Source organism: Perca fluviatilis, chromosome 16, assembly GCF_010015445.1.
Source record: "Perca fluviatilis chromosome 16, GENO_Pfluv_1.0, whole genome shotgun sequence".
Classification (NCBI taxonomy): domain Eukaryota; kingdom Metazoa; phylum Chordata; class Actinopteri; order Perciformes; family Percidae; genus Perca; species Perca fluviatilis.
Genome location: NC_053127.1, coordinates 30,254,780 through 30,267,523, shown reverse-complemented (window position 1 = coordinate 30,267,523; position 12,744 = coordinate 30,254,780). Strand labels below are relative to the sequence as shown.

At 41.9% G+C, this 12,744-nt stretch overlaps 2 protein-coding genes across 3 annotated transcripts; one reads left to right on the top strand and one right to left on the bottom strand.

The window, feature by feature from the left end:
• Window positions 1-1,165: 1,165 nt before the first annotated feature.
• On the bottom strand, window positions 1,166-5,418 carry si:ch211-266i6.3 (cytoskeleton-associated protein 2). The gene is given in 7 exon segments (XM_039777456.1): window positions 1,166-1,642; window positions 2,427-2,718; window positions 2,945-2,993; window positions 3,150-3,392; window positions 3,900-4,748; window positions 4,844-4,919; window positions 5,264-5,418. Coding segments are annotated over 6 exon segments (1,743 nt in total). The 5' UTR covers window positions 4,883-4,919; window positions 5,264-5,418; the 3' UTR covers window positions 1,166-1,371.
• Window positions 5,419-6,329: 911 nt separating this feature from the next.
• thap12a (THAP domain containing 12a) lies at window positions 6,330-11,463 on the top strand. 2 transcript variants are annotated; one of them, XM_039777452.1, is made up of 5 exons: window positions 6,330-6,520; window positions 8,371-8,488; window positions 8,851-8,949; window positions 9,051-9,087; window positions 9,203-11,463. In XM_039777452.1, exons 1-5 carry the CDS (start codon window positions 6,441-6,443, stop codon window positions 11,014-11,016), a joined length of 2,148 nt encoding a protein of 715 aa, XP_039633386.1. In that variant the 5' UTR covers window positions 6,330-6,440; the 3' UTR covers window positions 11,017-11,463. The 2 variants fall into 2 exon arrangements, with proteins under 2 accessions (XP_039633386.1, XP_039633387.1); XM_039777453.1 differs by lacking the exon at window positions 6,330-6,520 and adding an exon at window positions 6,561-7,113.
• The last annotated feature ends 1,281 nt before the right edge of the window (window positions 11,464-12,744 follow it).

Sequence of the window (12,744 nt, the reverse complement as noted above, 5' to 3'; positions counted from 1 at the left end):
TTGACAAAAGGAGACATTTCCCTTCGTTTACACGCAAATGGAGAATTTGCCTCTGAAAACGATTCTTTCTAAAAACTCCGGCCAGAGTGGAGATTTTGGAAATCTTCGTTTGCATGTAAACTGAGACAAACAGGTTTAGGCAGCCAAGGAAGAGAAGTGATTTGTTGCTGTTGCTATTTTCAGGATTCTGATTGGCTAACGTGGGCTTGAGCTTCTCGTTACACTGCCAGCTACAGGTTTGGCGCGCTCTTAACGGCACATGTACACGGGTACATGTAAACTTAACTTTTCTGAAAACTAACAGCTGTGCACGATATTTTTAGAAAACTGATAGGTTGAAATGTCAGTTTATGAAAATAGCCAGCCATGTGTAAACGTAGCGTGAGACAAAGTTAAACGAGTCAGAGCACTTACTGAATCTGAGACCCAAACTGGTGACAAAGTTGCTGAAATGATGGGTTCTCATTATTTCTAGTGCTGAAGTATAGTCTGGCTATAGTGTATAATCCAGTCTGGGAGGAAAAATAAGCTGTAGCTTGTTTTTCCTTTAAACCAATCTTAAACATCCTAAAAAATAAAGCCCTAGATGCAGCAACAATGCCCTTGCAAATTAGATGAAGGGAAGAGTTTATCCCAGCAATGTCCATCCATTGAGCTAGGTTACAGAGAACAACTTGCCCTTAAGTCAGTTATTGGATAAAGCTGTACCCACCGTCATAATCCAGGTTAACTAGATTCCAGTGGCTGTTTGTCATTACTGAGAATAGAGCTGGGTGAGATGGAAGAAAATCAAATATTTACCACATACATCAATATTGTAGGGTTGACTATTGGTGCTTTTACAAAAAATTTTACAAGATGAATTTTTAAACTCATCAGTAATGTGCATATAACTAAGTGGGTAATGGCAAATACAACAAAGGAATAGCTAGAACAGTCTGGAAAATTAAATCACTACTGTAATGCAGCTCTTTTAAACCAGGGGGAAAAAAAAGAAAAGTCACATCAAGATATCCAAAATGTAAGACCATATCTAGCCTCATATCTATACATTTGGTGATCACAATATTGTAATATGTACAGTGTGTAGGCGGAGTGATAAAGGTGCATTTGAGACTGATGCTATTCTATTTCTAGAATAGAAAAAAAAACATTACTCTTTAGGATGAGTTAATAATTCTTTATTGCAGTGCATTTGGCAATATTGTCAATATTAAAATAAAATAGTGTTAAGTGATAATATTTTAAAATATAACAGCAATAATTCATTGATCGGACACATTCAAATGAGATTATTAAAACATTCTAAAAAGTGTCAGTACATAGTGTCCATTTTGTATATTATTTTAAACTGCACATTTACAGAGCTCCTCACAGTCTGGGCTGATCTGGCAGATCTTCCAGCAGTGCGTGGTTTTTTCTGTAGATGTAGGCGTTGGCGGCGTTGCCGTCATCCAGCTGCACCAGCTCAGCCAGCGAGGACACACAGGGGTCGTGATCGGCCAGCATCGCCGGCAGGCGGGACGACGTGCGCTCGATGCGGCAGGAACGGCGCACTGGGGTCAGAAACTTCACATCTTTGATGTTGCTCTTTTTTCTGGACGTACTTGTGCTGGCCTCGTCTTCAATTGCCTTCTTCACACTAAAGAGGGGACATTTAAACAAAAAATAAATAAACTTACCATTTAATTGATGGTTAAAAAAAAAATAAAAAATTGGGCTGATACCCAATTCAATACTTTTTAGGCACCGACTGAATTGCCTCCTTAATGTTAAAATGTCAAGCAACTCTGTTGACTTGTGAGTTGGAAAAACCAAACTCTTAACTGAAATATCCTTATATGAGTCGGTGGGCGGGCTTATGGCTGCTGGGAACAACGGCCTTTCGAATCGGCTCTGGCCGCGACTCTGGAAGACTTGAGTTCAGCTTTTCTTTGAGAAAAGAAAAAACGGCAGTGAAGTCCTTCTTAAAAAAGGAAGATGTGTTCAGAGTTTAAAGTTGAATCTATCAACTAGCGTTGCTCTGCCTGGTTGTAGCGTTATCCTATTGGCGTGCAGAGGGAATTTGAAAGACAACAGTTTATCCCGCCCCTCTGATTGAGCCCTGCCAATGGCGAGTTCCCAGACCAGACATCTTGATGTGGGTCTGGCTTGTCAGGCTACGTCAATGAGCCAATAAGAATGCAGCATGCTTCTACCAAGATCTAATAATGCTGGTGATTGGCTGTCTAACATTACATGTCGTAGAGGAACGCAGAAAAAAATAAAAAAAAGTTACACAATGCAGTAGGATTTGACAAATTAAGATTTGTGCTGTAATGTAATTGTTTAATAAAGCTGGTATTGTTTAGGAACCGGTACAAAGTCAACAGCATTTTGATTTAATGATACCCAGCCCTAGGCAAAAGAAAAGGGGACGGACTGACCTTTGCAGGTACGGAGTAGTCTTCACACTGTACTTTATTACTGAAGCATCCTCCATCTGTGGCACGGTCTCCATCACAACATCATCATCATCATCACTTTCTACTTCCTCATCCGTCTCCACTTTCTGGTCACTACTTTCTTCTACTCCATCCTTCACTTGCTCAACCTTTGGCTTCTCGCCCTCCTTCCCGCGCATTTCCTCCTCCTTCCACTCCTCTGTTTTACATTCATCCTTCTGTTTGCCGTCCTCCATTTCAACATTATTGCACACATCCGTCACCTGTGGAAGCTCTAATGGAGACAAAAATGACAGGGTGACTGTGAGAAGCATCTGGACAGAGTGCTACAACAACTGCAGACACAATAACCCATTAGTAATCTTTCTGGAATACCAGCAACCTGAGTAGATCTTTTTTTAAATAAAAAAGGAACAGACCTAATAATTCCAACCTAAGATTTCCCAAATGCACCACTCTACATCAAACCAATTGTAGTGGACAGCCACTGGTGGACTTACCGTCCTCATATGGAAAGGCATCCAAAGCAGCACACAGGTTCACCACAACCTGTCACAATGAAACAAAGAACAGAACATGGTTCACTGCAGTTTTTGTTGTTGTGTTTGTATGTATGCATGTATGTATGCATGTATGTAGTTGATCATACATAGTTATCATTCATACATACATACATAGCAACAGAACCCCTGCCCATTTCCTTACATCATCGATTCCGTCCTGTGTGTCAACAGGCAGATCGGCATCAGAGTTTTCCAGCTGGTCCAGCGTGGTGTTCATGATCACTGGAGTTTGGCTGGGTGTTAACCCGGAACAGTGAGCAGCAGTGGCAGGGCCTGGATTGTGCGCTTCCAGTCCGGGTTCGGGTTCAGGTTCGCACTGTGCAGCCGGCTGAGGTTCAACACAAGACGTGGACTGTGGGTCGGGATCAGCTTCCGGTTTTTTAACGTCAGAATTTAATTTAAAGGGTCCCATGACATGGTGCTCTTTGGATGCTTTTATATAGACCTTAGTGGTCCCATAATACTATATCTGAAGTCTTTCCCGAAATTCAGAATTACAGCCACTAGAGCCAGTCCCACAATGAGCTTTCCTTAGGATGTGCCATTTTTGTGTCTGTAGCTATTGAGGAGGAGAGAGGGAGGGGCAAGGTGGAGGGTGGGGATAGGCCTTGACCAACTGCCACTTTTCTCGTTTGAAAGCCATGCTGTCTCTCTCTCATGGGTGGGCCAAATTCTCTGGGCGGGCAAAGCAGAGAAAGGGGAGGTAACCTCACTTGTTATGACCTCATAACGAGCAAGATTCCAGAACAGCTCATCTGAGCTTTCATTTTCTCAAAGGCAGAGTAGGATACTCAGGGCTCGGTTTACACCTATCACCATTTTAAGCCAATTGGGGACCATAGGCAGGCTGGGGGAACGCATATTAATGTTAAAAAACCTCATAAAGTGAAATTTTCATGCCATGGGACCTTTAATTTTTTTACCTTTTTTCCTCGGCAGTCTCCATGGTGTATCTGTACTGACTGAGGGCGTTTGACACAGGAGGTTTGTTGACCTTCTTGTTGGCCCCTGGAATCTTTGGCGTTGCGCTCTGAGTCCCACTTCCCTTGGCGGGAGCAACTTTGGCGTTTCTGGAGCTGGCACCGGCTAGTGTTGCCGGGAAGGTTCTGGCAGCAGGGAGAGCGCTGTACAACCCAGCGCGAGGACGGCTGGCGGCAGGAGGCTTGGGCGCCTGAGCAGGTTCATCCGACACCGACTTGGTCCTCGTCGACGCGGGTTTTTGTGCGACATGCACAGGCAGGTCAGAAACGGAGATGGACCTGCGTTTAGTCACGTTTCCAACCCTTTGGACCTGCGCTTTGGGTGCTGGCGGCTTGGCATCTGCCCCGCCCACGGTGGCAGTTGACTTCCACATGGATCCTATTTTGGACTGGACAATCTTGCCTTTGTACATGCCAAGAGCAGGTTTTGAGGACGGCGCAGCAGCCGGTGGCTTTGGAGCTTCTGCAGCAGTTTTCTTGGGTTTCACAGCAGGTTCCGTGAGGAAGCACCGGCTATGGGTTTGTCGTAGCTTGACATCAGTGCCGGCAGCAGCTCCTTTCCTATCCTTCTGTACGGTCTTTGCCTTTTTCAGAGCTTCGCCAGACGTCGACCATGTGTCCACCTTGGCTTTAATTGAGCTGGTTTTTGCCACTGTTTGCTCTTTTGTGTTACTTGCCAGTTGGAAGGGAGTAAATGACGTTTTCTCTCTTCTCATTAAGGACTTACTGCCATATGCAGGCTGGGCATTTTCCTTGTTTCCCTAATACAATTTAAAAACAATAAGACCATTAGGTATATTGGAGAAAAAATAATAAAAAAAAACTGCATATTGCGTTAGTGCATATGACAACTTACTTTATTGTGGTTTCGTCTTGAAACTGCGACATTGTCCATTTTGAAGCCTCGGCCAGGTTAAATCAATGAAGATTTTCTGGAAAGGCAACCAAACGATATAACGTTATACAAGCATGACATTATCACCTAGCATGTCGAGTTGTCTTTATTTTCACGATGTTGCCCCCAAAAACTCCCACACACTGTCAAAACGTTACGATACTGCAGGAAACTAAATCTACTCTCGGTGCTAAATTTGAATATTAGCTTAGCTAGCTAGCAGTTGGGCGTAAAGTCAACACCGTGCACACGACTTCGCTAGCTAACTGACTTGAGAGATAAAAGCGAATATAAACGTTAATATTAGCGGGACGTTAGGTGGAGTTGAGGGCGCTGACTGTATCTATATTTGAGTAAAGTTGTAAAGAAGAGTTAACTTACTGTGGTCTTTCTTTTATGTCCCAACCATAGACAGTGAGGTTACAGCGAGAGGAGAAAGCTTATCCGACCCGAAGCAGCACCAGTAACAACTCTCTGGAAGCTTGAGCCTCACTCCAAAATATTCGATTTGACTTGGTGCTGCTGTGCTGCGATTGGCCACACTAGTATCGCGACATCGTAGAATTAACCAATAGAGGGTCTCAAAACTAAGAACGAGAACTGAAGAAGACTGCATTCTTTCATCCCACAAGTTTTCCCCATCCCTTCTGTTTGAATGTTTGAACGCAAATAGGATTCCAGTAGTACCGGACGGTCCGTGCAAACCTATGATGCAAACCGACAGCTACAACACGCCCAATGCATAACAGCCCTGACAGCTTCTGTAACAATGTTGATGAATTAAAAAACAAACAGCTATTGCTTACAGTAGATAGTAACAAAAGCAATTTTCAGGAAACATATTTACATCCCTTTGCTAGAATATAAATTGCGTAAAAAAATAATAAAAAAAATAGAAGAAATACTCCACTGACGTATGAGGAGATGGTTGTCTGTAGCTTTAAATAAATATTTAAGACCGTACTACTTCACAAGTATAAACATGCAAATGCCTGTGTTTTAATTATGATAGTCAAAACAATAATAACTCAGTCAACGACTGTGTGTGCGTTAATTCATTTCACTTCGCAAAACGCACAACAATACAATATCATGTTTTGAAATATGTCGTGGCATGTTTTCAACCAGAGGCGGTTTGCTTTGAAGACTGCTGAGGATGATGGGAAAGAAGCGCAGCGCGCGATTTGGTGCACATGGTCAAGTTTTATCAAATTGTTTGAACAAGCAAGCGAATTTGCCTTCAAAATATAATCAAAATTACAATCCGAAACAAACAAAAAAGACATACACTTTACCTGCAAGTGTACTGAGGATACAAAAAAACAATATGGCTTATGGATAATAAAATGTCAGGCTTGAAAAAAAGAAATTCAAAAAAAAGTGCGGTTTTACATTTGATTTGAGTTACCGTATTCAAACGCAATGGACTTTATTTTGAAAGAAGAAAACGGAAATTAACTTGCTGCTCAACGAAGGTGCTTGACAGCTAACTAGCAACATAATTGGCTACCCCTAAAGGATTTCACACCGCAAAAAAAAAGAAGTATACAAACTAATAATGCAGAATCACTGCGTTGTGCCGAACTGTACAAGTGGCAAATCCGACCCTCTCTTCAGGTTTCCATATGATCCAGAAAGGTAACTTACAGATGCTAAAGCTAACAGGAAGCTCTCAAGCCAGCGTTAGCTAACTGTTAACCAGAACAGTGTGTTTATTTTTACGTAAAAAAACCAAACGACAAGATTTTGAAACGAGGGTAACTTTGGTTGAATTATTGAAGTTTTGTTTCAGTAACATTTAATATAGCTATGTGTTCCGCCCTGTACCACGTCCTTTATTAAACCAGTTACGAATATGTATTATATCTAGCTATTTACCTCTCAACACGCAAACTCCATTCAAAAGTTTGACAGATTAACGTGCCCTTGCTTTTTGCTAAATGTAGACACACCTGGCACATCATTAGCTAGACCTTTTGCAGGTTGTTAAAAGGTTTTGGCAAAGCCGGTGTTACACAATACATACGTAGAAAATAGCATTACTACAGCTGCATGTAGTAAAGGACTAACGTTAATTACGCAACTGCAGCGGATGCCGATCTGGCTAGTATATTATTTCTGAAAGGGCAAGTCCATAACCTGGAATAGACCTTTTTTTTGGAAAGTGTAACGTTAACTCATGAAATTGATGTGGAATTGATCGACCGCAAAATGGACGGCATTCCATTTAGGTGAGCTAGTTCCAGGGTGGTTGTATTTTGAATGCTGGCTCACTAGCATGGCTTGACGTTACTGTAACAGTTGAAACGCAGGCTGCGAAATTTGTTTCACTGTGTGCTTTTTTTCTGCCATGACAAGTCCAAATGTCTGCCGTGAAAAAAGGTCTAGAATTAAACCTTGGCAAAACTACTAATGTATTATTTTTTTCATTGGCTGCTTGAGTGACTTCACTTGTTGTTGGTGTATAATGAACTATAATATAAGCGTCTGTATCCATCCATACATTGCATCTTCAGGAATATGCATTTGTGAATCAAACTAAAGAGAGTAACTTAAAGGTGCAGTAGGTAAGACTTATAAAACTAACTTTCTGTCATATATTTGCTGAAACTGACCCTATGTTCCAATAGAACTACATGAAGCAGGTCATTTAAAAATAATCTGTCTCCTCTGGCACCACCTACAGCCTGTAGTGCGATTTGCAAAATTCCACCGCTGGCCTGTTCGGATGCACCAATCGGGGGGGTGTAACTGCGTGTCCATAGACCTTTTTCACAGCAGATATTTTGACTTGTCATAGTAGGAAAAGCACAGCTGAAATTGATAACCTTAACAATGTGTCCCAGTAAGCTATTTCAGTGAGTCAGCATGTACACTACCAGGGCCTCTCCTAAGTGGAATGCAGCCATCATTAATACACCTGTGTTTTTTACTACTATGACATGTCAACATGTCTGCCGTGAAAAAGGTCTATCACTGCTCATGCACACGCATTTATTCTCCCTTGTGGAGGGAGGGGCTTAGGAGACCATTTTGGGCTTTAGCAGAAAGGGGGGAGGGACTGAGAAGTTGTCGATGTATACATTTTTTGGCTAAGTCCTGGATCTTCGCAATCCTACCTACGGCACCTTTAAATTGCTTACCCATTTGAACTGCTGTGCTACATAATAACTTGTTAACCATCGTGGTTTATAAAAGCTCATCCTATCCTCAGCTAAAGAAACATCATTGCCTTACTAATCTACAACAGAGATAAGTGTCACCAGCCATTCATTTATAGGATTGTTTTATACATTTTATGCTTCTGTTTGTTGTATTGTTAATCATTAGATTGTTCGTCATTGTTACTAGTATTTAAAGATGGGGGGGGGAGGGCAGCTTTCACAGTTGTTGAATTGATACAACACTGAACCATAACTAAATTTGAAATCCAAATATTCCATTGACTTTTAAACTTGTTCTCTTTTTGGTTTAACTTCTCCTTTCAGGTCCAAGAAGTGGGTTGAAAAATGCCAGAGGCAAGATCTCATAGACAAATCACCAGGCCAGTTGTGCAGATACTACAGACTTTGTGGGAAACATTTTGAAAAATCTTCATTTTATAGTGTAAGTTATAGTATGTTTTCAAGTTGCATATGGTTTTGGATCAAACTGCAGAGGACAATCTGAATTTAACAACCGCTCTGTAATTAAGGAAGGCCACACTGCTCCACTCTTTCCAGTTATTACCATCAGGCAGACGGTACAAAGTTCCACTAGCCCCGAAAAACATCATCAAGAAATCTTTCATTCCTTCTGCAGTGACCACTCCGAACAACATACAATAGCCACTGTACAGACGCTGTTTTTATATGTTTTAAATGTGTGTTTTAAATGAGCCTTGTTGAAAGAGAATTTCTGTCACTGCTTTGGGACAGACAATAAAGTTATCTATCGCTTTATAATTTCTCCCTTGACTCTGTTTTCAGGTGTCTCAGAGTACAGTGCTAAAGGACGATGCCATACCAACTATCTTTGATGTACCAAGCCAACCTCAAAATGGGCAGGTGAAGCGCAGTAGACAGCCGGTGGGTAAAATAAATCTTAAATTCATTTAAATGGGGGGAAATCATTTTGTATAATTTGATTTGATAATGTCATCACATTTATAATTTTACTATTATTGTAGGTCAGACCAGAAGAAACGGACAAAGAGGGGGGGAAAAGTAAGTAGTAAATATCAAAACACACACACGTTTATTACCTGATATGATGGTGAACCAAATGCCTCCCACACCGACATTTGGTTTATTTCTTGCAACTGTTTGTTTTTCCCTTTAGAAATCAAACCGTCTCCAGCAGAGACAGCTGAGAAAGATGCCAAGACTGTCCCAGAGGAAGAGGAATACAAAGAGTATCTTAAGTCATTATTTGAAGTTCTCGTACTGTTGGGAGAGAAGAGCATTCCTCCGACAGGGCCTGGTGATAGTAAGCAGGATGGCCTCGGGTCAAGCAACTTTCAGACATTGTTAGAATATCGCATGCATTGTGGAGATGAAGTCCTTAAGAAGAGGTACGACGCGAATAAGGAGTGCTGCTCCTCAGCTCAGCTGAATCAGCTGATTGAGGTGTGCGAGAAATCCATCCGCAGTAAGCTGATGGAGGAAGTTCAACAAAATGGCCACTTCTCATTACTTACTGGTGACTTGGTGAGGATCTCAGGAGAATGGTACCTCCCCGTCTTTCTCCGTTACGTGGACCAGTGGAACTGCCAGCGGGAGAGGTTCATCGGATGCTTGTCCTTTGAAGGCAATGGAGACGCCTTAGCGGAGAAACTTCTGTCTGACTTGACTGACAAATGGGGCTTGGATATGGAACAGTGCAGAGGTCAAGCCCACTCCTTCTCTGGGACACATTTTAGTCAAATGAGAAGATTTGCTGCCAAACTGAAGGAGAGGTATCCAACGGCAGTGCTTGCACTAAGATCTACTCGTCCATTGAACCTGTCACTGGCAAATGGCATGGCTTTGTCAGGGGTCCAGCTTGTAATGTCTACCTTAAGGAGGATTGAGTCATTCTTCAGCCAGTCCCCTCTGCTGCAGTTGGAGTTGGAGCACGCCATTTTGATTTTCTACCCGGACAAAGAAGAGAAGGCCAAGGAACTGAAGGAGATCTGTAGAACAAACTGGACCAGAGGAAACGATGCATTCGAGGTGGCGGGGGATCTCCTGGAGGCATTGCTACTCTGCGTAGACAGCGTTCACGACAATGAGGACATGAGGTGGGACGATCAAGTCACGCACAACGCCTTGGAGATTTCAAAAGCCCTCGCTGATTTTGAGTTCGTCATGGCGCTGGTCGTGCTGAAAAACGTGTTTACGCTCACGCAGGCGTTTGGGAAGAACGTGCGAGGGAGCGCGGCAGACGCCCACTTTGCTGCAGCCAGTTTAAAAGCTGTCTTGCACTCCCTGAAGGAAGTGTCGGACAACATCGACGTGTACCACGAGTTCTGGAACGACGAGGCCGTCAACCTAGCTGCTGCGATGGAGATCCCGGTTACGGTCCCGCGCTCCTTCTTGAGAAAGCACCAGTCGGACTCTGGAGCCGTTCGGCCGGAGACTCACTACAAGGAGCACCTGTCTGTTCCCGTGGTGGAGCATGTCACCAGAGAAATGAATGAACTCTTCTGCGAGGACCACATGAAGGCTCTGAGATGCCTCTCCCTGGTCCCTGCTGTCATAGAGCAGTACAAGTCTACCGAACCCGACGAAGAGAACGTGCAAGTGTTCAAAAATGACATCCCTAACGCAGGGACCCTCTCCGCCGAGCTGCACTGTTGGTGGGTCAAATGGAGCAAAAAGGGCAAAGGCGAGACTTTGCCGTCCAGTCTCCACGACACGCTGCAGCTGGCCGACGTGAAGTTCTTCCCAAACATGCTTGCCGTTCTGAGACTGATCGGCATCCTGCCCACCTTGGCTCTGGAGGACAGCTGTGACGTGGCGTACAAGCGCTTCCAGATGTACATGGAGCACACACCTGACAAATTCAAATCAAAAAGTCTCGCTCTTTTGTACGTTAACAATGATGTTGGGTATGATCTGGATTCAATGGTTGAGGTCTACATGAAGACATACCCTGACAGGGAGGGGTTGTGATTATGGTAGTTAAGCCTCTGGACAGATTATCCACAGCTTTTTTTTAATGAGTCAGTCAGCTTTTTTATTTTTATTTTTTCTACTATCGAGCCCGCATACTGAAGTAGCATCTTTATGCTTTTTGTGATGAAACTGACACTGGCTTGCAAAGTGTCACCATTTGAGTGATAAATACCCGACCTCTTTGAATTTAGTTTTTGTAATGTTTGTCCTTTTATGCTGTTTTCATTTTATGTTTTGGGCAGCCAGTATTGGCCACTCTGTTACCAATCTGTTATGAATCCTGATTGCAGCTTTTCAAGTCCATTTCTCGACTCTGTTGTTGAAATAAGTCGGAAATTGTAAGAGTGTGAGTTATTTACTCCTGTAAGCCTCATTAACCCTTGTGTTGTCTTCCCGTTCACCATGAACTTGTCCTTCTGGGTCAAAATTAAAAATGGAACTTTCTTTGGTGCTTTTTTTAAACGTTTTTGTCACTTTTTTCAAACGTTTTTGTCACTTTTTTCCACTCTTTATTATATATTTTTTTTAATTCATGGTCTATATACCTACTTGAAATTAAATTATACCTATTTTTTTTTACTAATAGTTAAGATCAGAGGATGTTGAGTAGATCGGACTGGTTTATGTCAAAGTTTAGTCAGGATACGGTTTTAAAACCATTTAAACCAGTTTTTTTCAAAAGCTATAAAATTGTAGCCTGAGTGGTCCTACTCAGATTCTAGTCGACCTCGAATTTTGTGGGTGGGGCTAAGTTCGGCTGGCATCCAGGCTAATAAAATTGAGTAAAACAACCAAAATTCAATGGAAGTATTAATTATACCTGCAAAGAATGTTGTATGGGTTCCATACAACGTGCATGCATACATTTTATTTTGGGGCAATTTGGTTGTAAGAAACACATATTTATGATATAATTTTTTTTTAAATGGGTTAAATTTGACCCGAAGACAACCCAAGGGTTAAAGTATTTTTGCTGTGTCACTCCAGTGATCTGCTGACATGTAACAGTTGGATAACAGGGATCCGCTAATAAAGAGGTTGTCTCTTGGGTTTAATAAGCTTTTGTGGTCCTCATTTGTGAGTATATTTTATTTTTCTCAACCTTTTTCTGAAACAAGGTCTGTTACAAACTTAAAATACCTATGCAGAAATCGCAAAGGCTTAATGCATTCACTTGAGAAAACAAATATGTGCCCCGTTTTTCTGAATTAATGAGATAATTATCTCAGAATTTCTGAGATAAGTTTTTAAGAAGAAAAAAAAAATCAGTTTTTCTGAATTACGAAACAGCTCAGAATTATGTGAGAGGTTCTCTGCACGGAGTAGCCTATGGTTGCTGCTGTTTAAAATCAAAGAATACATTTATTGAGCGCACTCAACAGCGGCACTAACAGCTACATTTATTTTGAATTTATAAATAATATGGTATTTATTCAACAGCCAAAACAACCAGAGCATGGGTATACTCTAGAGCTGCAACGATTAATCGATTAGTTGTCAACTTTTAAATTAACTGCCAACTATTTTGATAACTTTTAGTCGGTTTGGGTAATTTTTTTAAGACAAAAGTAAAAATTCTTTGATTCCAGCTTGTTTAATGTGAATATTGTTCTAGCTTCTCTCCTCTGTGACAGTAAACTGAATATCTTTGAGTTGTGGACAAAACAAGACATTTGAGGACGTCATCTTGGGCTTTTGGGAAACACCGATCCACATTATCCACCA